Source organism: Callorhinus ursinus, unplaced genomic scaffold (genome assembly GCF_003265705.2).
Source record: "Callorhinus ursinus isolate GAN/ISIS: 27379988/994484 unplaced genomic scaffold, GSC_fseal_2.0 scaffold93, whole genome shotgun sequence".
Classification (NCBI taxonomy): domain Eukaryota; kingdom Metazoa; phylum Chordata; class Mammalia; order Carnivora; family Otariidae; genus Callorhinus; species Callorhinus ursinus.
Window position 1 is genome coordinate 1,572,904 of NW_027397155.1, and position 25,333 is coordinate 1,598,236.

Sequence of the window (25,333 nt, forward strand, 5' to 3'; positions counted from 1 at the left end):
TTAAGCATCTGCCTTCGGCTCAGGTCATGATCCCAGGGTCCTGGGATCAATCCCCGCATTGCGCTCCCTGCTCGGCGGGAGGCCTGTTTCTCTCTCTCTCTCCCACTCCCCCTGCTTGTGTTCCCTCTCTCGCTGTGTCTCTCTCTGTCAAATAAATAAATAAAATCTTAAAAAAAAATAGATCATTTTAGGTTTGGTAAGTGGGTTTCATATACCTTTCCCCATATCATGAATATAAATATGTTTTAGTCATTGTTTGTGGTTTTTTGTTTGTTTGTTTGTTTTTTACTGGACCAAAGCTTTCCCTTATAGACAGATCAACACTTCCTGTGGCTAAAATTCTGTTTGAAAAGATTATTCTTACCTAGGAAATGCCTCTCAAAACATAGTGAGTGGGGAACCCCCTTTATCACTCAAGTTCTTCCAGAAATCTGGGCTGTTTGACAAGTTTTTATAATACTTCATCATGCATAACATCCTTAATCCTCAAAGTTAGGTGTACTCACTAATGACACTATTAAGACTCCCCTGGCAACATTCTCTCATTAGTCCCTGTTAGTTTCAGATCCACCCTCTTGGGAACTCATAGACTCCCACTCTTTGAGATAGTCACAGGGCATCCAATGCATTTAGCCCCTGCTTCCTTTGACCCACAGTTGTTAAAAGGAGCTATACTTCTGTAGTGCAAAGGCCTCATTTTTTCTATTAGAAACAGCTGTGCTTTGGTAGAGCGGTCTTTTCCCGGTGCACTGCCTGGGGACAATGACTCTAAGCATCACACCTGGCAACCTGGAGATTTCATCTATTGGAATAGACACTTCCAGAAACATTCTCTGCAGCCTCATTGAAAAGGCCCTTATGAGCAACTGCAAACCAACCTCCATGCTTCCAAACTCCAGGAAATAGACTCTTGGGTTCACATGGCACATCTAAAGAAAGCACCAAACCCTGATTGGAGCTGCCCACCAGCTTGTGACCTGAAAGTGAAGATTCCTAGAATCAAAGCAGAGGACATTTGACGAGACCTTTCCCAAAATGTCCAGAGCAGGTCTGTATACCTTTTTCTCATTGTTGCTGCTTCTCTCTGTTTCTTCGAAAGATAAGGCCCTTGTCTGCATTTCCCAAACCCTTGTGAAAGGGGGGGAAACTCTTCTTTTCAAATAGCCTCAATCATGATCTCGGGACAAGTTAATTTTTTACTTGTTTTTTATGAAGGGTTAGAAGGTTCAGAATTCACCCAAGTCTTCTTTCATCTGAACTATTAACTGACTTTGGAAGCTTATCCAAATTCATGGTCTCTGAATTTGCAGTCTTACAGGCTGTATTATCAATAACACATTTGGTTCCAAACAGTTCTTCTAAGATAGCAATACTGTTTTATTTTTTAAATATTTTTTAAAGATTTTATTTATTTATTTATTTATTTATTTATTTATTTATTTAAAGCATGAGCAGGGAGAGGGGCAGAGGGCGAGAGAGAGAATCTCAAGCAGACTCTGCGCAGAGCCTGACACGGGGCTTGATCTCACCACCCTGAGATCATGACCTGAGCTGAAATCAAGAGTCAGATACCTAACTGACTGAGCCACACAGGCACCCCCGAGATAACAATATTGTTTTAAAAGATTCTTTGAAGTTTTTCTATTTTCCATCAAGGTTACCAGCTACTGCTTCATGTTTATACCTGCATTGTATCTTCCCAAATACACTCCGTTAATTCTTTCCGTGTGCTCCTGCTGTAACTACTCATCTGCTTTCATGGTTGCTTTAAGGAGAGACTTCTAGAAACAGAGACCCCAGGTTTGCCTTTATAAGGAGATCCTTTCTCCTTTAAATTGGAATAAGTGTCAATAGATATTTGAGCTGGCTACTTTCAGACCTAGAGTCCTGATTTAGAACCATCATACAATTTGGAATTGTTATGTTACCTCTTCTATTTTGTATAATGATTTTAAATTTTGTATTTTGTTGACTGTTGAACTAAAAAAAAAAAAAATTAAAAAGATGTACCCAATGAGGTGAGGTTGGCTCAAGGCTTCAAGATGATCTCCAACACTTACAACCTTGAGAAGATGTACACTTTAGACTGGAATGCCTCAGAGTTTCTCCCTCCTAACCTTTCTGGTTACTCAAATGTGGCCTTAACTGGTTTCCAGTTACTAAATACTTTCCCTCTGTCAGAGGATATGACAACCAGAAAAGGTCCTTCTGGAACTGAGGGGCAAAATCATTAAATATAAAGAACCCAGTTATTAATCAGCAATGCTTTTAAAGAAAGATCTTGATCAAAAGGGGGAAACATGAAAATTAAGGGATATCTCATCAAAATGGAGTAGGGAGGTTGTCAGGGAAACTAGCTCTCATGCCCTCGCACTCTTCATGAATGGCAAATCTAACAGGAAGATAGGGACCTGGCTCATGGATACTACTTTACTATCCCAGCAGGAAGAAGAAAGTCTTACCTCCTCCCCTGGCTGCAGACTTGCCTCTGGTTTTTGCCATAGCTTGCTTGTGTCACATTGCAGATCTCTGTTATTCCCAAATAAACCCATCTTTTGCTGGTAAAATAACAGTTTTATTTGAAGGTTAACAAAAGCAAACAAAAATCTTGCCTGGAACATTCTTTTTCTTTTGCTAATAATTTTCTTGCCCCACCCTCCTTTAGAAGAACCTTCCATTTTGTACAGCTTCTCAGAGCACACATCTACTGGCTAGACACGATGCTGCCCAATTTGTACACCATTTAATAAGGCCAATTAGATCCTCAAATTAAAAAAATAATAAAAAAGAAACCCAAAGAATATTATGGTACAAAGTTAATTCTTTTAAAACTCAAGGTTGGGGCGCCTGGGTGGCTCAGTTGGTTAGGTGACTGCCTTCGGCTCGGGTCATGATCCCGGAGTCCCGGGATCGAGTCCCACATTGGGCTCCCTGCTCAGCGGGGGGTCTGCTTCTCCCTCTGACCCTCTTTCCTCTCGTGCTCTCTCTCATTCTTTCTCTCTCAAATAAATAAATAAAATCTTTAAAAAAAATAAATAAATAAAACTCAAGGTTGCCTGGGTAGCTCAGTCAGTTAAGCATCCGACTCTTGATTTAGGCTCAGGTCATGATCTCAGGGTCATGAGATCATGCCCCAAGTTGAGCATGGAGCCTGCTTAAGATTCTCTCTCTCCCTATCCCTCTGCACCCCCATCCCTGCTCTCTCTCTAAAAAAAAAAAAATGAAATAAAATAATAATAAAAGAGAAAGAGAGAAATCAAGAACCAGATTCAACTATAGAGAACATACTGATGGTTATGGGGGGGGAGGGTGGATAGAGGAAATAGGTGTTGGTGATTAACAAGTGCACTTGTCCTCATGAACACAGGGTGATGTGTGGAATTGTTGAATCATGATATTGAGTACCTGAAACTAATATAACACTATATGTTAACTAACTGGAATTAAAATAAAAACTTAAAAAATAAAATAATACCCATTGAATGCTCCATTAAGAAAACAAACAAGTAAACCAAAGGTGATGGGTAGCAAAACACACAATTTTGAAGGTGATAAAAAATTTTAAGACAAATAAAGTGCCCTTAAAATTCATTATGGAGGAGGGAAAATGCCTGAGAAAGCTGAGAAAAATATGAAATAGAAAAATAAGGATCAAACTTGCTTTATTTTTTTAATATTTTATTTTATTATTTTATTTTTATTTTTTTAATTAACATATAAGGTATTATTTGTTTCAGGGGTACAGGTCTGTGATTCATCAGTCTTACACAATTCACAGTGTTCACCATAGCACATACCCTCCCCAATGTCCATCACCCAGCCAACCCATCCCCCCCAACCCCCTCCACTCCAGCAACCCTCAGTTTGTTTCCTGAGATTAAGAGTCTCTTATGGTTTGTCTCCCTATCTGGTTTCATCTTATTTCATTTTTTCCTCTCTTCCCCTATGATCCTCTGTCTTGTTTCTCAAATTCCACATGTCAGTGACATCATATGATACTTGTCTTTCTCTGATTGACATATTTCGCTTAGCATAATACCCTCTAGTTCCATCCACGTCATTGCAAATGGCAAGATTCTGTTTTTTTCTTCTCTTTTTGATGGCTGCATAATATTCCACTATATATATGTATATATATACACACACACCACATCTTCTTTATCCGTTCATCTGTCAGTGGACATCTAGGCTCTTTCCATAGTTTGGCTATTGTGAACATTGCTGCTATAAACATCGGGGTGCATGTACCCCTTCAGATCACTACATTTGTATCTTTGGGGTAAATACCCAGTAGTGCAATTGCTGGGTCATAGGGTAGCTCTATTTTCAACTTTTTGAGGAAACTCCATACTGTTTTGCAGTGGCTCTACCAGCTTGCATTCCCACCCACTGTTAATATTTTAAATATAACTTTTCAGCCCTTGTCTCTATGAATATAGGTCCCACTTTTTTAAACAAAAATGTTACCCTGACATGCATACTATTTTTTGACATGATTGTTTACACATGTACTGTTATCATCTTTTCATGCCATTCAGTTGTCTTATACATATCATTTAAAAAAAAGACATAGAGCAAATGGTGTGATTATCCCCATTTTTACAGATGATAAAAGTAAGGCTCAGAATCCCTGACCAATTTTAGGTTGCAGAACCAAGATTTGACATTGGATCCACTTATCTTCTACATACAGCATAGTTGTTTTTTTTTTTCCTTGGCATCTTTATTTTATTTTATTTTTTTAAATAATTTTTATTGTTATGTTAATCACCATACATTACATCATTAGTTTTTGATGTAGTGTTCCATGATTCATTGTTTGTGCATAACACCCAGTGCTCCACGCAGAATGTGCCCTCTTTAATACCCATCACCAGGCTAACTCATCCCCCCACCCCCCTCCCCTCTAGAACCCTCAGTTTGTTTTTCAGAGTCCATCGTCTCTAATGGTTCATCTCCCCCTCCGACTTACTCCCCTTCATTCTTCCCCTCCTATCTTCTTTTTTTTTCTTAACATATATTGCATTATTTGTTTCAGAAGTACAGATCCATGATTCAACAGTCTTGCACAATTCACAGTGCTCACCATAGCACATACCCTCCCCAATGTCTATCACCCAGCCACCCAATCCCTCCACCCCCCACCACTCCAGCAACCCTGTTTGTTTCCTAAGATTAAGAATTCCTCATATCAGTGAGGTCATATGATACATGTCTTTCTCTGATATTATGCAGCCATCAAAAAGAATGAGATCTTGCCATTTGCAACGACGTGGATGGAACTGGAGGGTGTTATGCTGAGTGAAATAAGTCAGTCAAACTTGCTTTAAAGTCAATCAGTAAGACAAAACAAAATAAAGCATTCCATTATTTATGGGAATTGAATATATTCAAATTTGGTGTTTAAATTTAGAGGGAGGGCGCCTGGGTGGCTCAGGTGGTTAAGCATCTGCCTTTGGCTCAGGTCGTGATCCCAGGGTCCTGTGATCGAGTTCCGTGTCGGGCTCCCCGCCTAGCAAGGACTCTCTCTGCCTCTGCCTCTCTCTCTCTCTCTCTCTCTCTGACTCTCATGAATAAATAAAACATTTAAAAAAAATTTAAATTTAGAGGGAAATAAGATTTAATAAATGGTGTTGGTACCATTGCCTGAATGAAAAGACAACTGAACCCATCTATCACACAAGATACAAAAACGGACCTTAGGTGCCTCTGAGATACAAAGTTAAAATTAAATAATCATTATTTTAAATATTTCAACCAATTTAAAATATTTAAATTTAAAACAATTTAAAAGATTTGTAACTCAGGGAGGAGAGGAGGTTTGCAAGGAGCGGGCAAGGCAGGGGTGGGGGAGGGTTCTCTGATGTTGCTGGTGTCACTGAATTAATGCGAGTCTGCTCCTTGGTGAGTCACAGAAACTATGCCAGGTGGGACTGTCACACAAAGTAAACTTTATTTGCAGCAAATAAGGAGATCACAGGGAATAACTTCCAAAGTCATGACTCCCCATTTATGGGTTCCTTTTATTTAGGATTAGGATGGATATTTAGAATGGGAAGGCTTGTCATCATATGTAGAGGCAGGCATAAAGTGGTACATGCATCTCATCTTAAGGAAACATGGCTATACATGCAGAAGGAAGAAGAAAGAAAGAAAAGCAGCCGTAGGAAGGATATATGTTCAAAAATTCTTATTGCAACATGGCTTGCAGTGGCAAAAAAGGAGTAATGCTAAAATACCTAGAAACAACCCAAATGCCAATTAAGTAACAGTTAAATAGATTTGTTATATGCCTTAAGTACCATGCACCTATTTTCCTTAAACAAATGCAATTGCTTGATGTGAAGAGATTTCTGTAGCTTAAGAATGAAAAAACAATTTTTGAGAGCATGCACATGCGTGAGCAAGTGGGAGAAGGGGAGGAGAGAGACTCTTAAGCAGGCTCCACACCCAGCCCAGAGACCAAATCAGGGCTCAAGAATGAATAATTTTTATTAAAAATGAAGTCAGACGGAGGAGAAATGTATAGCGTCTGCTCCCATTTCATAAAAATAAGCCTCAAAATCCATACCCACGTGCTTATTCTGTGACAACATTATTAAAAGCATTTCACATATTCACTCATTCAAAACTTCACTACAACTCTGTGATGTTGGTACTACTATTATCCCAGTTTTACTAGGGTAGAAACTGAATCAGAGAAGATAACTTCCCGAAAGTCACAGATAGTGAGTGGTGGTGCCAGGATTCAAACCATGGCATTCATGATCTAGAATCTGTGCCTTTATACATCACGTGCCCTGCTTCTTATGCATGTTTGTAAATGGCTGGTAAGTTTAGTAAAAGATCTGGAAGTAGACACACCAGGAAGTGAACACAGATTACCTTGCTTGGCAGGGTGCAAATGAAAAGGAAAAGGAAAAGGGGTGGGGGGGGCAGGAACTTTGTAGCACAATGGCAAAATGTACTTGGTATAATTTTAAACAAAATTTATTGAATTTTATATCTCATTACATAACAGCATAAATATGGTTAAGTATAAGGAACAAAAATCAGCCGTAGCAACTGAAGGAGAACAAATTATACCTCCCCAAAATATGCCTCTTTGGCATATTGATTATTTTAAGCTGGTCATTTTTAAGAAACAGCAGAAACAGGTGAAGCTCTGAAAACACAATAGAAGTTAGAAGAGAGGTTAACAAGGGAAATCTCCATTTGTAAGGGTGTCACCCTCGCTGTACCAGGAAGATGGGAATGACTCTAAATCTCTAGAAACTGTTATCAATGGAGACGTACAGATTTAAATCTCTGTAACAACCTTACTCATGTTTATTGTGCTTTTCCTGGTAATCTCCTGTCACTGATTCCCCACCATGAATATCTTTTGTCTTTAGCTGAAGATGGTATTTAAGGTGATGGCTTTGGCCATTCTGGAGAGTTACTCAGTTTTCCTGGTGTTATCAGACTCAAACTTGTCTGTGCATCCAATGCGCAGTAAGCCAATGTCTGAGACACAAGTTTTGGGAAGCAAAGACAGCTTTATTATCTGAAGGACAGCTCATCGCAAAGCTGCCTTGTCCTGTTGAGCCTAGGGACAGCTTATATGTTTGCAAAGGAAGTGAATACAGGAGAGGAGGGTGTGGGGCTTCTTGAAACCTTGAGGAGAGTGGGGGTTTGAAACAATCTGGAGGTATGCATTCTTCCAGTGAGGTGTCTTTTGGGACCTGGTACATCAGGTATTTCAGATAATTTCAAAACAAATGTTACCGTCAGGTTCCTACTAGGTTTCTACAATCAGTGGGTAAACACGGGCTAGGAGTGGGAAAGGCAAATTCTATGCACATAATTAAGTAGGGAAACAAACAAAATGTGGAACTAAGTTAATAATGCAACTAATACAGCTATAATTCTGCTTATGCGGTCATAGCAGGTCTGGAACCAGGTGTCCAGCCTCACGAGGTCTCTCCTTTGTGTACAGCAGGTATACATATTAGGAACTTCTGTTTGTCTTTCTCCTGTCAATCTGTGTTATATCAATTTAAGTATTAAACTATCCAAAGAACCTAGAAAGGAAGAAGAGAGAAGTTTTCCACCCTTACAGAACAAATAAAAATAATGATAAATTTGAGGTCATTTTTCCTCAGAGTTGTTACCTTAATTGTGCCCACATTAAAGTTATTTATATATTTACAAAAATCTATTATTTATATATATATTTAAATTCTAAGAGTACTAAATGTTTAAAAAGAGGAATGCATAAATCAGCTTGATTATGTCAACTTAAATAATAAAAAGTAACAATAAATAATAAGTCAACTTATTTTCAATTTATTAAAATGAAATATTTTAGATGTTCCCATATCATTACTTGGGTGAGTTATCTGATTCTTAAAAAAGGGTTGCTCTTTCTCTGCTTGGAGAAATGGACAGTCTTGACCTCGAAACCTGTCATCCTGGTCTGGTTTTGCTCTTCATGCAAAAGCTCTACAGTTTTGCTATTTTAGAATTCACCGTGGTTGACTTCATGTTTCCTTGTCAGTGATAACATATACAAAAAAGGGAATTCAAATCAAAACTTGAAACTTTGAAATAAAATGCTGAGACCTGGGTTAGACTTCCTATTGGCCAACATGTGTTTGTAACTTCACTTCAGGACAGCAAGCCAAACAGTTGTGGAGCAGTCCACTGTCAACTTCCAAACTAACCCACACAGTTATATTAACTTAAAATTCCAGAGATTGCTGGGGCTCTCAGGCTGGTCCCTTATACTACTTGAATGTCTCTGAAAGTGAAGAGTATGAAGTGAGACATATAAAATGTATCATCTCATTCCATAAACATTTGCCACACAAACACAAATGAAACTTAGCTTCCAATCAACCTGATTCTTAAAGCTGGAGAGTAAAAGAGTTTCAATCAACATTTAATAGTGGGGTTTTTTTTAAGATTTTATTTATTTATTTATTATTTGAGAGAGAGAAAGTGAAAGAGAAAGAGAGCATGAGCGGGGGTATGGGGGGCAGAGGGAGAGGGACAAGCAAACTCCCCACTGAGCAGGGAGCCCCCCGACACGGGGCTCCATCCCAGGACCCTGGATCACGACCTGAGCTGAAGGCAGAGGCTTAACCAACTGAGCCACCCAGGCGCCCCAATGTTTAATAAGTATTTATTGAACACTGTGAACATTACTTATGGGAAACCTCACTCAAATGGAGTCCAGAGGTTCGGCAGTGGGAGCTCTCATGCCCTGCCACTAGTCAGCAATTGCTAATCCAACAGGAAGACAGACGTTGCACATGGTTACTGCTTTAGCTACTACTTCACTATCCCAGCAGAAGAAACAAAGTCTCCCTCTATCCTGCAATAGTTCAACCAATGAGCGACATTGACAACTTAGCCTATGAGAAGCCACTATACTTCCAACTCCCAGTTTACTCCAGTGGACTTTGTGTTTCCAACAGCCTCTCCAACCTGGCCCTTTCCTCTATAAAAGAGCATTTGTCTCCTTTGCTCTGCTGACTTGCCTAGGGTTCTGCCATAACTTGCTTGTCCTGGATTATAGTTCTCTGCTATTCCCGAATAAGCCCGTCTTTTGCTGGTAAAATAACTGGCAGTTTTATTTTATTTTTTTAAGTTCAAAGCACCTACTATGTTTTGGAAATACCATGGTGAACAAGACAGAGAAGTCCCAAGCCTCATGGAGCTTATGTTCCATAGGGGAGAAACATAATAAACAAGAAAATTCAATAATTACAGGCAGTTTTAAGTGTTACATAGAAATAAACAGGGTAATAAAACTGAATAGCTGGAGAAGGCAACTTCAGATAGCATGGGTAGAGGAGGCCTTTCTGAGAAGGTGAAATATTTATCAGTGACAATGTCATAAACAGTGAGAATGAGCAGCCATGTGAATAGGTAAGTTATTTCAGGCAGAGAGGATAGCAGAATACAAAGGTAAAGAAGAGAGGAGAAATCTAGAGGATCAAACAAAAGGCAAGAGTTCCCAGTACAGTGAGCAACTGGAGGAACAAAGAGATAGGGGACAGTCCACGCAGATCTTTCCTGTAGGATTTTCTTCAAAGATGATAAAAAGATAACCTATTGGGAAGTATTCAGCTTCCCAAATATTGGGAGTAACTTGATATGATTTACATTTAAATTAAAAAAAAATTCACAGTATTGAAGGTAGTGTGATACATTGGCTGATCAGATGGAAGGTGTGGGAAAAGGCAGAGTCAAGGATGACACTTAGGTTCGTGGCTTGTACATTACATTCAAGACAAGAATGGATGAAATTAGAAGCTAACCATGGTTGTTCAGTAAGAAAGGATGGCATATTGGACCAGAGTGATGTTGATGGAAAGGGAGCAAAGTGGATACATTCATTACATCTGTTGGCTCTTACTCTGTGTGATCTACAGGATTAGTCTGGTCTATCAAGTAAAGAGGATACTTCTTAAAAATTTCATTTCCAAAACTCGTTTTATTTCACAGAAGGAAATAGTGAAGTGAGAATGGGATCAAATAGTAGAGACTCTCTCCATTACATGGTTCCACAGCTGCCTCAACATATGCATCTTCTGTCCAGTTCACTTGTAGAACCTTTCTTTCTCTTAATTTTATATCTGACCACATCTCTTTTGAAATCGCATTCCAGTAATCTAATGAAAAACCAGAAAGTCTTCAGTTGGTTATCAGACCTATCTATACTCACAAGCAGTGAGACTATGGAAAAGTGACTTATGTTTCCTGAGCCCTGTTTTCCTTATCTGTAAAGTGGGAGTAATGATATCTATAAGATTGCTATCAGATTTACATAACATGTGAATGTATTGTGCAAGTTATGATAAGCTATTCAAATAGAAAGCACAATAGTTCTTTTTCTAACTTCTTCAGCTCATATTCCATCAAATGCAAGGATGTCCTCCTCCAATTTTTATATCTTAACTGAGTAAACCTAGAATATTACCATCCCTCATATACAAAAATGACACTAATGACCCCCAATCAGTAGGGAACATGGCTTAAGCAGTTTTTCCCTTCTTGCAGTTGTGACTGTGGTCGGAAAACCACACTTTCTGCTCATCTCTACTCACCTCATGACCAAGGACACACATTTTTGAGAGAATCTCAGGGTGGACAATTATTCTAGTGAAGAAGTTCCCAGCATGTGCTCTGAGAATGCATGCGAACCCATGGAACTTTTTCAGGAATTTGTAAGGTTCTTCTTTTTTTCAACTACATATCTGTATAATGCTGGGTGTTCTTCATATTCTTCAACCAAAACAACACATCACAACATATGCAATGTGGGAGCAGATAATACAGCACTTTTCCATTAGCCCAGGCATTTGAGTTTGCAAAATGGTAAAACAATGTTACTTTTCTATTTTTTCTTGTTTTTTGAAAATATAGCTACATTTTTTAGAGGTGTGTTACTTTGACTCTATTGTTATTATTCAATAAGTCAATACTTTTTACTTCCAATTTCTAATAGGGTAAATATTGCAGATATAACCCATATATACAAAAGCTCTTTGGAGTCTTCATAATCTTTAAGAATGCAAAGGGGTCCTAAGAACAAAAAGTATGAGAAACAGTATAGTGCAATCAGCCAACCTGGGCAGCATTCCTAAGCAACCCTCTTATTTCAGCCAGGGTAAGCTCTAATTAGCTTGTTTTCATGTACAGAAAGCTAATTAATCACTTACTCCTTCTGCCTTCCTTCCTGCATAGGATCTGCCCTTTCATAAATTTTATGGAGAGGATGAATGAGTGAATATTGGCAAGGCTCTGTCTAAAACTTTGAGGTACAAAAATAATAAAGTCCTGCTATCAAGGAGCATGGATCCAGTAGAAAAAGCAGTCAGTCAGATAATCACAATGAATCATGAACATAGGAACATGGGATGACACAAGAGGGCCTTCTGCCATTTTCCTAGGAGTTCAGAAGGACAGAAACAGTACTCGGGACATCACAAGACCTCAACAAATGGTCCGGTGTCCTTTTCATGCTTGTGGATCAAGCCCTACTTCCAGACAGAAGGTCCCCACTGTAGGTGCCAGGGCGCTGCACTGCTCCCGTTTCTCTTCAGGAGAGAACCTGCATAGGAGTGCAGCTGGCTGACAGCCTCCACCTGTAATGACTTCAGGAACCACCTCAGCTTTCCAGTCAGGGCCAATGACTAAAGGCAGCGCCGGGACTAGGGCCTGGCCATTTCTGCCCAAGTCAAGCTCGTCTCTGCTGTGCCGGCTGAAACGATCTCAGAGTTGTATTCCTGAGTCTCCTTCTCCTCAACCCTCCTTCCTTCCTTCCTCCTTTAACAGGAGTGAAATTTGAGGCTCCCCCCCTCCTATTCCTCTTCCCTCTCCACTTTCTCTTTTATGGGCATTAGTCCCTAATAAATTCTCTGAGTCTCAGTTTTATTTCCAATAAAATAGATAATATCCTCCTCATACAACTGTGTGATAATTAAATGACCTAATATATGTGAATTATCTTGGTACAATGTACAGTCCTAAATAAATAAAATTACTACGATTATTATGATTCCCAATGACAGAGGTGTACATGCCAACCAAATAACATGCTACAATGATATGTCAGGTTCTCTTTTTCCCCCTCTATTTCTAAGATCTTTCATTGCTTTAATAGGCATTCCAGAATAGTGGCTTTCAAACTTATGCTCAAGGCAGGGAACTTGGAAATCATGATGCTCTTTGCTCTTCACCATGAGATATAGATACATTCATGTCCATCATATTATTCATTCAACAAATATTTGAGAATTTATTGTGTGTCAGAAATTATTCAGGGTGCTAGGGCTACAATAGAGAACAAGATTTGGAGCCTATGGTTTTCTAATAAAAATAAATACAATAATAAATGCAGTCAGATCTCCATAGAGACCTGTATTAATTCATTTTGTCTTCTCAAAACCAGGTGAGGCAGAGAGGGAACACAATCATGCACATTTTATAGATGAGAAAACCAAGGTACAAAAAGAAGTAAAAATAACATCTTTAAGATCAAACAGCTGGTGAGAGGCAGGTGCCAGGCTCCCCTCTCAAGCAGTGTGACTTGAGTCTTGCCAATGTTTAAAACAGCAATTCTCAAACAGTAGCTGTATCAGGAACTCTGGAAAGGAGACTGTTAAAGCACACATTGCTGGGACCTACGTGGACATTTTCTGATTCAGTAGGTTATGAGGTAGGGGTCAGGATTTGCTTTTTTACAAATTCCAAGAAGATGTGGCTGCTGCTGGTCCTATTGGTTCTGGGACCACACTTTGGGAACTACCTCTAAGCCATGTTGCCTCTCTACAAACTTACTTGTTATAATGATCTGAGCACCAAATTCCAGTTTGCATATAAAATCAACTGTGTTACGGGGAACTTGGGTGCCTCAGTCAGTTAAGCATCTGCCTTTGGCTCAGGTCGTGATCCCAGAGTCCTGGGATTGAGACCCATGACAGGCTCCCTGCTCAGCAGGGAATCTTCTTCTCCCTCTGCCTCTTCCCCACTCGTGCTCTCTCTCTCTCTCTCTCTCAAATAAATTAATAAATAATCTTTTAAAAAAATCGGTTGTGTTTCATATCATTTAAATACATGCCAAATTTTTAGGAATGACACTTCCAGGTAAATCAACAGAAGATTGTAGTTTGTTCTGCTGGGACTTGACCAAGAGTTATCTAGCATCGACACCTGACCAAGAGTTATCTAGCATTGACACCTGACCTAGGGCTATCTAGCATCGACACTTGACAGAGTTATCTAGCATCAACACCAAGGTATGGTAGTTGAATGATCATCTGATGAGATATTTATGTCCTTTTTTTTTTTTTTTTTTTTTGAGGTAGGGTGCAGAGGGAGAGAGACAAAGAATCTTAAGCAGGCTCCACACCCAGTGCAGAGCCTGATGTGGGGCTCGATCTCACGACCCTGAGATCATGACCTGAGCCAAAATCAAGAGTCTGAGGCTTAACTGACTGAGCCACCCAGGGGCCCTGATATTTGTGTTCTAACTCACTGAAATGATTTCTGTTTTCAGAGAACAGGCACCTGTCACTTTTATCCTAATTCTACAATTTTACATAGAGGTATAAAAAGTATCTGAATGTCTTATTCTGTTTTCCAGTATATTGATCCATGGGCATTTTAGATGATGAAATATGTCTTTGCATTAGAAATTTAATTAAAACATCTTTTTTATTTGTTCCTTATATTAAATTTGGTATATTTTTCTTTTTTATTAAGTGTGTAACTGGCTTATGTGTACATTTCATTTCAGAATAATAAAGATCTCTATAAAATATTTGTTATAGGGTGCCTGGGTGGCTCAGATGGTTAAGCGTCTGCATTCAGCTCAGGTCATGATCCCGGGATCCTGGGATCGAGTCCCACACTGGGCTCCCTGCTCCTTGGGGAGACTGCTTCTCCCTCTGTCTCTGCTTCTCTCTCTCTCTCTGTCTCTCATGAATAAATGAATAAAATCTTTAAAAAATAAAATAAAATAAAATATTGTTATAAAAATAAAACTTAGGGCCTGATCAGTTTGAGAATCACTGATTTTCCTCCCTGCTAATGGAAACAGAGCAATATTTTATTTTGAGGGGGAATAGTTTGGGAATTAGTAGATAATTGGAGATAAACTAAATTTAAACTCAAGGTACCTGAAGCTTATTTTTGAATCTCAGTAACTGGCAATGTGACATTGAACAAGTTATTATGATCTCTGGATCTCCATTTTCCAATATTAAAATGAACCCATTAGACTAAAAGGTCTCCAAGATTCCTTTTCAGTTATCATTCATTAAAAAAAGACTACTTCAGGGTGCCTGGGTGGCTCAGTTGGTTAAGTGCCTGCCTTCAGCTCAGGTCATGATCCTGGGGTCCTGTGATCAAGCCCCATGCTCAGTGCGGAATCTGCTTCTCCCTTTCCCTCTGCCCCTCCCCCTGCTCGTGTGTTCTCTCTCTCAAAAAATAAATAAAATTAAAAAAAGAAAAAAGAGTGTTTAAACTTTCTTCACAATTAGGTATGCTACTTTGATTATACCTATCAAAGAAATTTCCAACGGGACTGTTCAACTCTTCAATATTGACAACCTAGTAAAAGTTTTAATGTTTTAACAACAAATAACTTGCTTTCCCAGGGACTTAGAAAGGCAGTGCTACTCTGCCAATTTATCTCTAAGTGTGTTAGCTTAATTATATGATGTCAACTTTTAATCTTAAGTATAGGGCTATAAAATCTAAAAGGCCCCACCGTTGCCTTTGCAGTTTGTGCCTACATTACAGAGTATATCCACTTCTGAGCTCTCAAGAGTAACTCCTCTTGCCAAATTGAAATTGGCTTTCAGGCTTAGAAACCAAGGTAAGGTTGTATCAGGGAGAAGAAAATTTTTTTCTACCCTTCAAAAGTTCTCCTGGCTGGGCTAAGAATTAAATTGATATGTACCAAATTAACAGGAGGAAATAAAATGTGATTTTATCTGTATGGGAACCCCACATACGTGAGCAGTTCAAAGCCAGAAAGGTAAAATGAGGTATATATGCCAACCTGAGCTAAGGAAGGGATAGGGGCCTGGTGCCTCAAAGGGGAGGGGTAGTATTCACAGAGCAGTAAGAAGAGCAAGTATTTGGTAATTAGATGTTTGCCCTGCCATACAGATGGGTCAGTCAGAAAAAATATATCTCTGGAAATAACTCTCATTCTGACAAAGATCCCCATTTAGATTCTTCTAGGTAGCTGTGGGGCAAAAAAGTTTCTCTTGACCCTGTAGTCTTGATTGCCTTCAGCCCAAAATAGTGCACATGTGTAAGTGGCACATTTTGAGGAGACCTGCTCTAAACCCCTTCACTTATTTATTTTAACACCACAAGACAGTTTCTGAGTGTTTCTGAGTCAGAATCTAGGGAGACAAAGATGAATCATGTGAATAACATGCATATTTACTTGTAACCAGTGTGATGAGGGCAAAATACATGTGCCCTACAGGGCAGGGACACAGAAAAGTCTATTTTGTTCATCACTTGCCCTGGGGCTGACACAAGCCCTGACACACACAATGGGCTCTGTGAGCAAAAGGAGCCCCAACTTCCACTAACAGCCAGGAAAGTCAGAGGAGCTCTCACAGAAAAGGGTGATATTTAAACTAAGCAAAGAGGCACTTGAAAACAGTGCTACCTAATAATTACTGGCAGTCAGACTGGCACACTGGAACCTGCTCATAAGACCAGCTTTCTCCCACCCGCTTCCTTCCTCACTCTGGACAAGTTACTTCCTCTCTCTGAGCCTCCTGCTTTTCATCGGTAAGAGAAGAAGGGGTTGAGCTACATAATCTCTGACAGCTTTTGTGCATGAGTATGCCTGTATGTGTTAACTAAATCCTATCAAGTTTGCAGGGGAGAAAAAAAAAAAACGAATACACAAAAACTGCAAGTTTGCACTACAAATGAATTCTCTTGTGGATAATAAACAACATTAACAGGAAACTAGACAAAACCAAGCAAAAAAGGGTTGTGGAAAAAAAAAGAAAGTTTTGTAAAACGGAAGGAAGAGCAGTTCTCAAACAGCCAGGGTGACTGGAGGTAGCAAGTAAAATTTTTCCGAGGCGGGGGTGGGAAACTGAGCTGGTGAGTACGAAGCGGGGAAGAAAAGCAAGTAAAAGAAAACCTCACTTGTTAGACCTCTCCCTCTCTGGGACTCACCTTCTGTCTATTCCCCCTCCACCCCTCGCCTCACCTTCTTCAGTCTCCCTCCTGAGACTCTGTCTCCGCCTCTTTCTGATCTTTGGTCACTTCCCCGCCCACACACATTCTCTCTCTCTCCACGTCCCCCTCCCCAACACCCCGCCCGTTACTTTTCAAGGAGCAAAGTCACTGTGGCTCTTAAATCCTAGTTTGAGACGTCCCATAGTCATAGAACCTGTGCCTCGCTTCTCTCCGGGCTCAAGGTCCAGCCCCTCCACGTACGGAGCAGCACGTACTCGGGTCTCCTCACCTGCGGGGCGGGACTGCTCCCGAGCGCTCCTCCCCCTGCCCGCGGCGCCCCCGCCCCGCCCCGCCCCCGCCGGCCGCCGGTTTCCGGCAGCTCCGGCTATTTTAAGGCAAGCGCTGTCCCGGTCTTCTCGCTCTAGGCCTTCTGCTGTCTGGCTACGGATCTCGCCTTTTCCCCTCCGGAGCCCCGCCAGCATGCGACCCTGGCCCTGCTCGCTGCTGGCCGCCCTCCTCCTGCTCTTGTCCGGCGTCGGCACCGCGCACTGCGACACACCGGCCAACTGCACCTACCCTGAGCTGCTGGGCACATGGGTCTTCCAGGTGGGCGCTGTGGGTTCACAACGCAACGTCAACTGCTCGGTCATGGGTAAGCCGCCGGCGCCCCGGGACTCTCTCCCTACCCGCTTTAGCCCGGGACTCCTACCTTTTCGTCCCGGAGCTCTTCTTTCCGCAGCGCCCACGTGGAGCGCCCCGACCCGGGGCCGGTGCCAGTGGGAAGCCGGCTGGACCTAAAGCTCTTTGGGGTACCCTTTGCCGCTGTAGGTCCAAGAAGGCAAAGTTTAGCAGCTGAGAGCTTCTAATTTCACGTTTTCTTGGTTATTATCGGACCTAAACACTTTCTTCAGGAACTTTTTAACCTCCATTAGTTTCTGTCTTTTGGTCAATTTAGTTTGGAAAGGAATTGAAACCGTGCAGTCTTCTGATCTCCCTGTCCAATCTGCATTTTTTTTTTTTATTTTTGCCCATGGAAAATGAGCTCAAACACTGGAGAATATAGCAAGAAAAGTTTTTGGTTTTTTTGTTTTTTCTTTTTGTTAGCCTGTGGGAAAGAACCCTTATGCCCAGCGTTTTTGATTTACACGTGTGTTGATGCTACTAGTCCAAGAAAACCTTTGGTATGGCTCCAGTGTTTCATGTATTGCTGGGAGATATATAAAAGTTGCCCCCCCCCCGCCGTTTCTTCTCTCTCTCTCTTTTTTTTTTTTTTGAAATAACTCTTTAGCCAGTAATTATATTTGGGAATGCCCAGAGACAAGCACAATGTCTAGCTCATGGAAGGCTGTCAATGAATATTTAGTGTTAGAACACCTCTGGGATATTCCGTATGCCCTCAGATAACATAGCTACACTGAGGACAAAGAAAAGGGAGAAGAAAAAAAGCAATCCCCAGTCAAAAGAGGCACTCTTGTTCTGCCAAACCCTTACCACCCTGTGGCATGTGCAGAGCGAGTGAATCTCTTCTGCTGCAATTTCCCTGTCAGCAGGAGGAAGATTGCCAGGTCATTTGTTACTAACACAGACCTATTCAACTGTCCAACTCCAGATGACTGTGTGGCATTTCCTAATCCTGGGCATTATAAACACCTTCTGTTTTAAAGTGGAATGTGGAGGTACGGAGGAGGGGGAGATCAGGATTGGCCCTGTTTGTCACATGCAATCTCTTATTTCAGAGCATTAATCTGAAGAAAATGTCCAAAGTGTGAAACCTCCAGATGGACACAGCAGAACCCTTTCAGGCAGCCTCTGCCTATAAGTCATATCTTTGACTTTAATCTAGTATAGACACCCAAAGACCTGCACCCCATCTTCTGGAAGTTGAAAGCTTAGTTCCTATCAGCACAAGCTAGCTTTATAGGATAGAAATCTTGAATTTGCTGAATACCGTGGAAGGATTCAGATTCTGAGGTTCTGAACTGTAGAGCCATTGAGGAAAAAGATACCCCTTTTTTTCTCTGAAGAGATAATTTCCTTTGTCCTTATAATCTGATAGCAGATCCTTTTATATTTTATATTTCCCTTTTTTTTTTTTTTGTTTAGCGTCTTGTATTCTACCCATTTCTGTGTATCGTTTTAAACATCCCTTATTCCTCCTTTTCCTTAGTGGACAAATTTCTTCAGTGTTTGGATGTTCTGGGAAGGAAAGGGCTGTACTTTTCGGGGTCTCTGCCTGCTGGGCTACTTGACATATCTCTAACTGTTGAGCCTTTACTTCACAGGCTTGCCTGAGACCTGTGGGAGTGTGCAGAGGGAAGCAACAGGATGGGGGCTGGTATCTTCACGAGCCAGACTGGTCCAAATCGGTAGCATGAAAGTAAAGCCACTTAAAAATAATGGAAATTGTAGAGGAGATTTCCCCTCCCAGTTGAAGTCCAAATAATTTTCCTTTATTGTGCATTTTTTTTTAGGACCACCAGAAAAAAAAGTAGTGGTGCATCTTGAGAAGTTGGACACAGCACGTGATGATCTTGGCAATACCGGCCATTTCACCATCATTTACAATCAAGGCTTTGAGATTGTGTTGAACGACTACAAGTGGTTTGCCTTTTTTAAGGTTAGTTTTGTTGGAAATGCATTTGTATTTTTGGTGATTTGATATTTGAAGCTTCTTCTAATCAGACCCTCAGAATTTTGATTTTTAGATTAAGAAGATAACCAGAAGCAACAGCACTGAGCACCCGGGTGGCTCAGTCAGTTAAGAGTCCAACTCTTGATCTCAGCTGCGGTCTTGATTGCAGGGTCCTGAGTTCAAGCCCTGCCCTGGGGCTTGGGATCACGGGGCTGACTGATTCTCTGCTGCTGTCCCGCATCACAAGAGAGTATCCTACTGCATAGTGCTAGCCCAGGAAAAGATCAGTATTCAGAGTCTGGTTTGTACTGAATGTGTATAGCTTTCACACCCTTGTAAAGTCCAAGATGGTAAGTTGGACCATTGTAAAGTCAGGGACTGTCTGTTAGAATGTGCTTGATATGTTAATGTGAATAACTCCCTTTACTAAGCTGAGACAAGAGATGGAGAACTTGAGTTACTCCTTGGGCTAAAGTAAAAGGTAGCCCTGCCAGTCCAGCTTGTTTCCTTCTTTCACTGGGGAAGAAGTCTTGTCCATTCTATTCTAATGCATTGCTTCCAATTACAGATACATTCTAGGATAAAATAGTTTAGCACACATTGCAGTCCATCCCAGATATCGTTCTGAAGTTGGAACTTCTCCTGCGAGCAGAGTGTTAACTGGTTTAAGTAAATTGAGGACACAAACCTGAGACTAGCTGTTTCTTGCTATAAATAGAGTACAAACACACACAGACTTTTTCATGAAGTAGGCTTTACAACCTTTGGAACATCTGCTAAGAGTTAGCCAATTGTAGGATTCATGGGAAAGTAGGGATGAATCTGTTAAAGATGATGAAAAACAAAACACCAACAAAAGCGTAACCTCTAAATTTATTGTGCTTTCTCTTGTAATTTAATCACTACAATATGGTGTTACATCTAAGCCAACAATTTTTCTTAGAATAGTAACTCCTTTTTTTTTTCTCCCCCCATGAGAATCCCTTTTTAACATGAAAAAAGGAAAGAGAGAACAAAAGGAAAAATTCTCCCCTCTTGCCTGGATTGGCTGCTCTGATAATCAGCTGGTGGGAGCCGATTGATCCATTCTGGCTGTTGAGGGCAGCCTGCTCATTTTAGTAGTTGGAGCTCATGCTTGACCATTTAAGAAATGTTTACTATCACTCCTGGATACTATGTATTTAAAAAAAAAAAGACAGTATATGAATTTTTAAAGTTGTAGTACATTGATGGTAAGTATAATTCATTCCGAATATAATTCTTGGTCTGCATATTAATGAGCTCAGGGCTCTGTAGACCTTGTAGGTACTCCACTATAACCCTTCGAAAGTTCTTTGCCTTCAGGTTGAGAACCACTTGCCTATGGAATTGATGGACAAGGAGATATTCAAGACAGTTGTTCACTATAGAATCTACCCACCTTCCCCCTTGTCCTTTTTTGCTTGACACATACTAGGCACTTGGTCGAGAATTTGTTTAAAAAAATGAAAATGAATCATGGAAGTAGAATTCAGTTGAGAAATAGGTTGAATAAAAAATTATTTAAGTGTTAGATGGGAGTTGTATGTAAGTATAGACAAGTAAATAAAATAGTTTTACCCATATGGCTTAGAAAATTTTTCATTCTTCCCTTCTATAGAATGGGAGAAAATGTTGGGCAGACTTCTAAAGTCACCATTTAATTCCCTGAGCCATAACCAGAAATAGATCTGGTTGGTTTCCCTATATTAATACCTTTCCATCAGTTTGTCTGCTCTCAGCTTAAAGAAGAGTCCAAAGCTAGGAGGGACAGAGGCAACAGCTGGTGGCTGGAGGAGGAATCCCAATACCTCTTTGTATTTCTCTTTAAATCACAGTGTAAGCAGATTTGGTATTTTCCATAGCCTCAGAACGTAAGTCATAGGTCAGTAGAGAGCCACTTTATAAAGCCAAATGAGTTTACTGGTATACTCAGCCACACGTGGGGAGAATCGCTATTATACACTGTTGTAGGCTAGAACCCTACCTAATCACAGGCTCCTGGATGGCATTCTCTGATTAGGAATAAAAATAGGAAGAGTGTTCTTCCGTTAACTGATTTCAGTATATTTCTTGAAGTGCCTATTTAATAGAACCGTTGTCAGGGCTGTTTTTGTGCTGAGAAATCAGTCACTCTGACTGGACGATAGTTAGGCCTTGTGATGGGATCATAATTTCAATAAACAGAGTAGAATATATATAAGATACTTGGCTTTAAAATTTCCCTTAACCTAATCAAGTAGTTCTAGGTCAACATATTTTGCAGAGTGATAAAAATCTATGTTCTTTTAGCAAATCCAGCTGACAGGGTAATGGGGAACTGAATTTTAAAAAATCTAAGAAAAATGATAGAGTGGAATGGACTTTATTTTTTAAAAAATATTTTGTGAGAGAAAGAGCACACACGAGTGGGGAGAGAGGGGCAGAGGAAGAGGGAGAAGCAGGCTCCCGCTGAGCAAGGAGCCCAATGTCGGACTTGATCCAGGACCCTGGGACCATGACCGAAGGCAGACGCTTAACTGACTGAGCCACTCAGGCGCCCCTGGAATTGACTTTAGATACTAGGAAAGGGAAGCACGTTTGGTGACCCTGGCTAACACAAACAACTTGCTGGCTTTAACCAGAAGCACCAGGGCATTTCCTGCAGTGGTGCTGGGGAAACCAACTTGGGTTCTAACTCAAGAAAAATGCAGACCTATTGAAATGAGCAAAGCACGTGTGGCTTTTTCTACAGACTTAGAAAATAGCTTTGAAAATGAAAAATTTTTTTTTATAAGTGAAGAATTACCAAGGCGTAAGCAGTATATGTTATTTAAAATGTCTCATGTAAACTACATCAGCCTACCACTGTTAAAGAAACATCTGACATTTTTTCCATGTACATCTATCACCTTTATTTTGTGTACTGTTAGTCTACAAATCAAGTGGATTTCCATATCTCTCCATTGACTCATACCAAACCCTACCACTTGTTTCCTTTTGCCCTCTTCAGATTTGCTTTCATTAGATTGCACATTTGCTTTCGATTGTCTGTTGTTGCTGCTAGAGTTTGCCCAGCAGGTGATCTTTGCAGAGTATTCCGTTAGGCTGCTGGTCCACCTTTTCCCCAGACTATCCTACAGCTCAACAGAGCAGACAGCTTCCACAGCATTCTCCCTGCATGCCAACTTTGGAGCAGTTGTGATACCACTACTATTGCTAGGAATTTGCTTTATTAAGTTCTCAGGCCTCACCTGGAAGGTGGGCAATTTTCACGATTTAAGGTTTGTAAGTTCTTTTTGAATGGGGATCATCTTTTTTTGCATATGACTTCAAGCTAGATAAAAGCTTGGAAGGAGATAAATCTTGACACTGAAAGTTTTTGGATAGTTTGAGTTTGGCAGGAAGCACTAGGTATATATTCATAGAAGGTAAGTTTTTCTACTCAACTTTCGTATACATTCAATTATCTGAATGCTTTGAGGGGTTACAAACTCAAATGCATTTAGGGCCCACCCAGGCAGATACCTAAGCATTTGAAATGACCCTCATATAAAACAGTAAAGAGTAATTAGACCTGTGACAAAACGGAAACTTAGAGGCATTCGTACTCAATTTTCTTTTAAAATAATGTATTGGTCAAAATAAATGACAGTACTGTCTGCAGGCTGGTTTCTAAGAGTCATCAAATTTAATAGCTTTACCATTTGGTTATAATTGGCAAACCCAACAGATCTCCACCGCTTGAGAGTACCTGCAGATTAAAAGCAGCCAGCCTCTTAAATGAAAACCGAATGTAATGAAACAGGATGTTTAATTATGGCTGACTTGGTGTTGGGTGGATAAATGATTTGTTTTATGCTTTTATGTATTTTGTTCATTTTTTATGATGAGTATGTATAAAGTTCCTCTGCACACCATCTAATCTAGTTGAAAGAGACTTAAGTCCCAAAGAACACCCTCAAGTTGAATAGGTTTTCTAGCCTTTTCCTGCTTCTCATTTCACTTTCTCCAAGAAAGTGAACTGATTTCATTTTGAAGATTAAGCCACTCAAGGGCTAAAGATGTGTAGAAGGGAAACTAGACTCATGGCTGAAAATTTTATCTTATGACCATCAAGCAAATTTTGTTGATTTTTGTTTGGGGCCCACCAGTCTTAGCAGAACTCTAAGCAAAAAAGACTTCCATGGGTGTTTCTAAAGCAGGTTGGTACTGAAAATGAGCCGTAATTTGGGAAAAACATACCAGAGGATTTAGAGCCCATTTTGTGTGCTAGTGACTTACAAATTTCCAGCTTGTCGCCAACAGCCAGAAATGTCAATCATGTTTCTACAATTAAAGATTTGGGAATCCTGTCACATTTTTTTCACTCTGCTTTCTGGGTTCACCTTTCAGAATACTTTTTTTGGGGGGTAATTTGCTTGTTTTAATATAGATTCAGTATATTGAGATCCAGATTTTGTCTTTTTTAAATTTTAACAACTTGGGGTTTACTCTTAATAGTGTTTCAATTTAAGTTTAACAGTCCATGCCTAATTTTGTTTTCTTTCATGGTGATGCTTAATCTTAACATGATGACTTAGTTTCCCATTGTGAACTCTTCATAGGATGTCACTGATTTTATCAGTCAGTTGTTCATGCAGCTGGGAACTGTGAGGGTACATGATTTGAGACATCTGAGGAACAAACTGGGTGAGCTCCATTGAAATTTTTAACTTCTTAAAAGCCAGCAATGTTTGTTGATTCATCTGGGAGAGGGAGATGGAGACTAGAAAGATTAGGGTTTTTACACACATTTCTTGCTTGAGCCTGCTTATTTGCTGTTTTTTACCTGCCTGCACTATTTTATGTGAGTGATCTTTCACTTTATTCTCTTTGCACACATCGAATTGGTTCTCCCAAGTCTGATGCTTCTAACCTAAGCAGACCTAAACCCAAAAAGATCAAGACTCAGTTAAGAAAAGATCAGCTGAAGGTTGTTTCACTTCCTTGAAGTAGCTGTGCCTCCTGGGGTTGCTTTTTTTTTTTTCTTTTTCTTAAAAGGACTCAAGAAGGAACCACGTGAGGCTCTGACATTTTAGGTCTGTCTTCTGGTGGAGAGGGTGGCTCTTCCGGAGAAATTTGCATACCTACCGCTCTTCCCTGGGAGAGTCCCTCATTTTTTTCAAATTGGCTGTTGCTCAGAACTTAGACTACTGACTAAGGAAAGAGGAACTTTTTCACTCTTTACATTCTCCTCACACTTAGAAAATATGTTTAAATCATTACTCTCATTGGATCCATAAATTCAGAGGTCTTAACGTTTTTGTGGGCAAAAGGTGGTTAGAGAGTAAAGTTGATAGGGACTTAACCATTCCTTGCATTTTAACACAATATTATTTCCCCTTTCCCTACCTCCTTTACAAACTCCTAAGTACAGAAGGGGGATATAAAAAAGGGAACTGGGGGCAAGTGTTGAAAGCTCCACGGCTTTATCCTGTATCAGCGTTTTCCAAACTGTTCATGGCCCAACAGTGGCCCACACATCTGCTGAGTAGGAATTGCTCATCGGTTCCGTTCACTTCATCTTGTGAAGCTTTGGAGGTGGTTTCAGGCAGCCACCATGAATGGCTCAAAGTGGAAATTGAAGCTGAAAAGAATAAGCTTTTTTTTTCCTCCCTGAATTCCTAGTAGTTGAATAAGTATAGATTGTGTTGAATCGTTTCCTTTATTTCAGAACTTCTCAGACTCTTTAATATATTAGAGAGCGGTCATTTAGGAAGATAAAATAGGAAAACTTTCCCCAAAAAATGAGGTCTTCTCATTTTTTGTGCAGTTTACAAAATTCTGTCTTAAAATTCTCATTCTTCCTTCTAATTAGGGGGACACCTCTACTAGAAGATTACCACCCCCACCCCACCCCCAGTATTTGCTCTGTAAATGGGATAAATAGGCTTGTACCTGGAAATAAGGATCAAAGCAGCATTAAGCCTCCCTGTAGAATTTGAAAGG

General features: G+C 40.2%; 1 protein-coding gene across 4 annotated transcripts in view; it reads left to right on the top strand.

The window, feature by feature from the left end:
- Window positions 1-17,073: 17,073 nt before the first annotated feature.
- Window positions 17,074-25,333, top strand: part of CTSC (cathepsin C) — a 35,158-nt gene continuing 26,898 nt past the window's right edge. The window contains exons 1-4 of one of the 4 annotated variants that reach the window (XR_003212535.2): window positions 17,074-17,365; window positions 19,185-19,330; window positions 23,950-24,034; window positions 25,203-25,332. Coding sequence is in view for 3 of the 4 variants with exons in the window: in XM_025894066.2 (XP_025749851.1) it covers window positions 17,194-17,365; window positions 19,185-19,330; window positions 23,950-24,034 (403 nt within the window). In the remaining variant the exon portion in view is untranslated. The remainder of the gene's footprint in view (window positions 17,366-19,184; window positions 19,331-23,949; window positions 24,035-25,202; window position 25,333) is intronic. The other 3 variants (XM_025894066.2, XM_025894064.2, XM_073888712.1) reach the window with 3 other exon arrangements.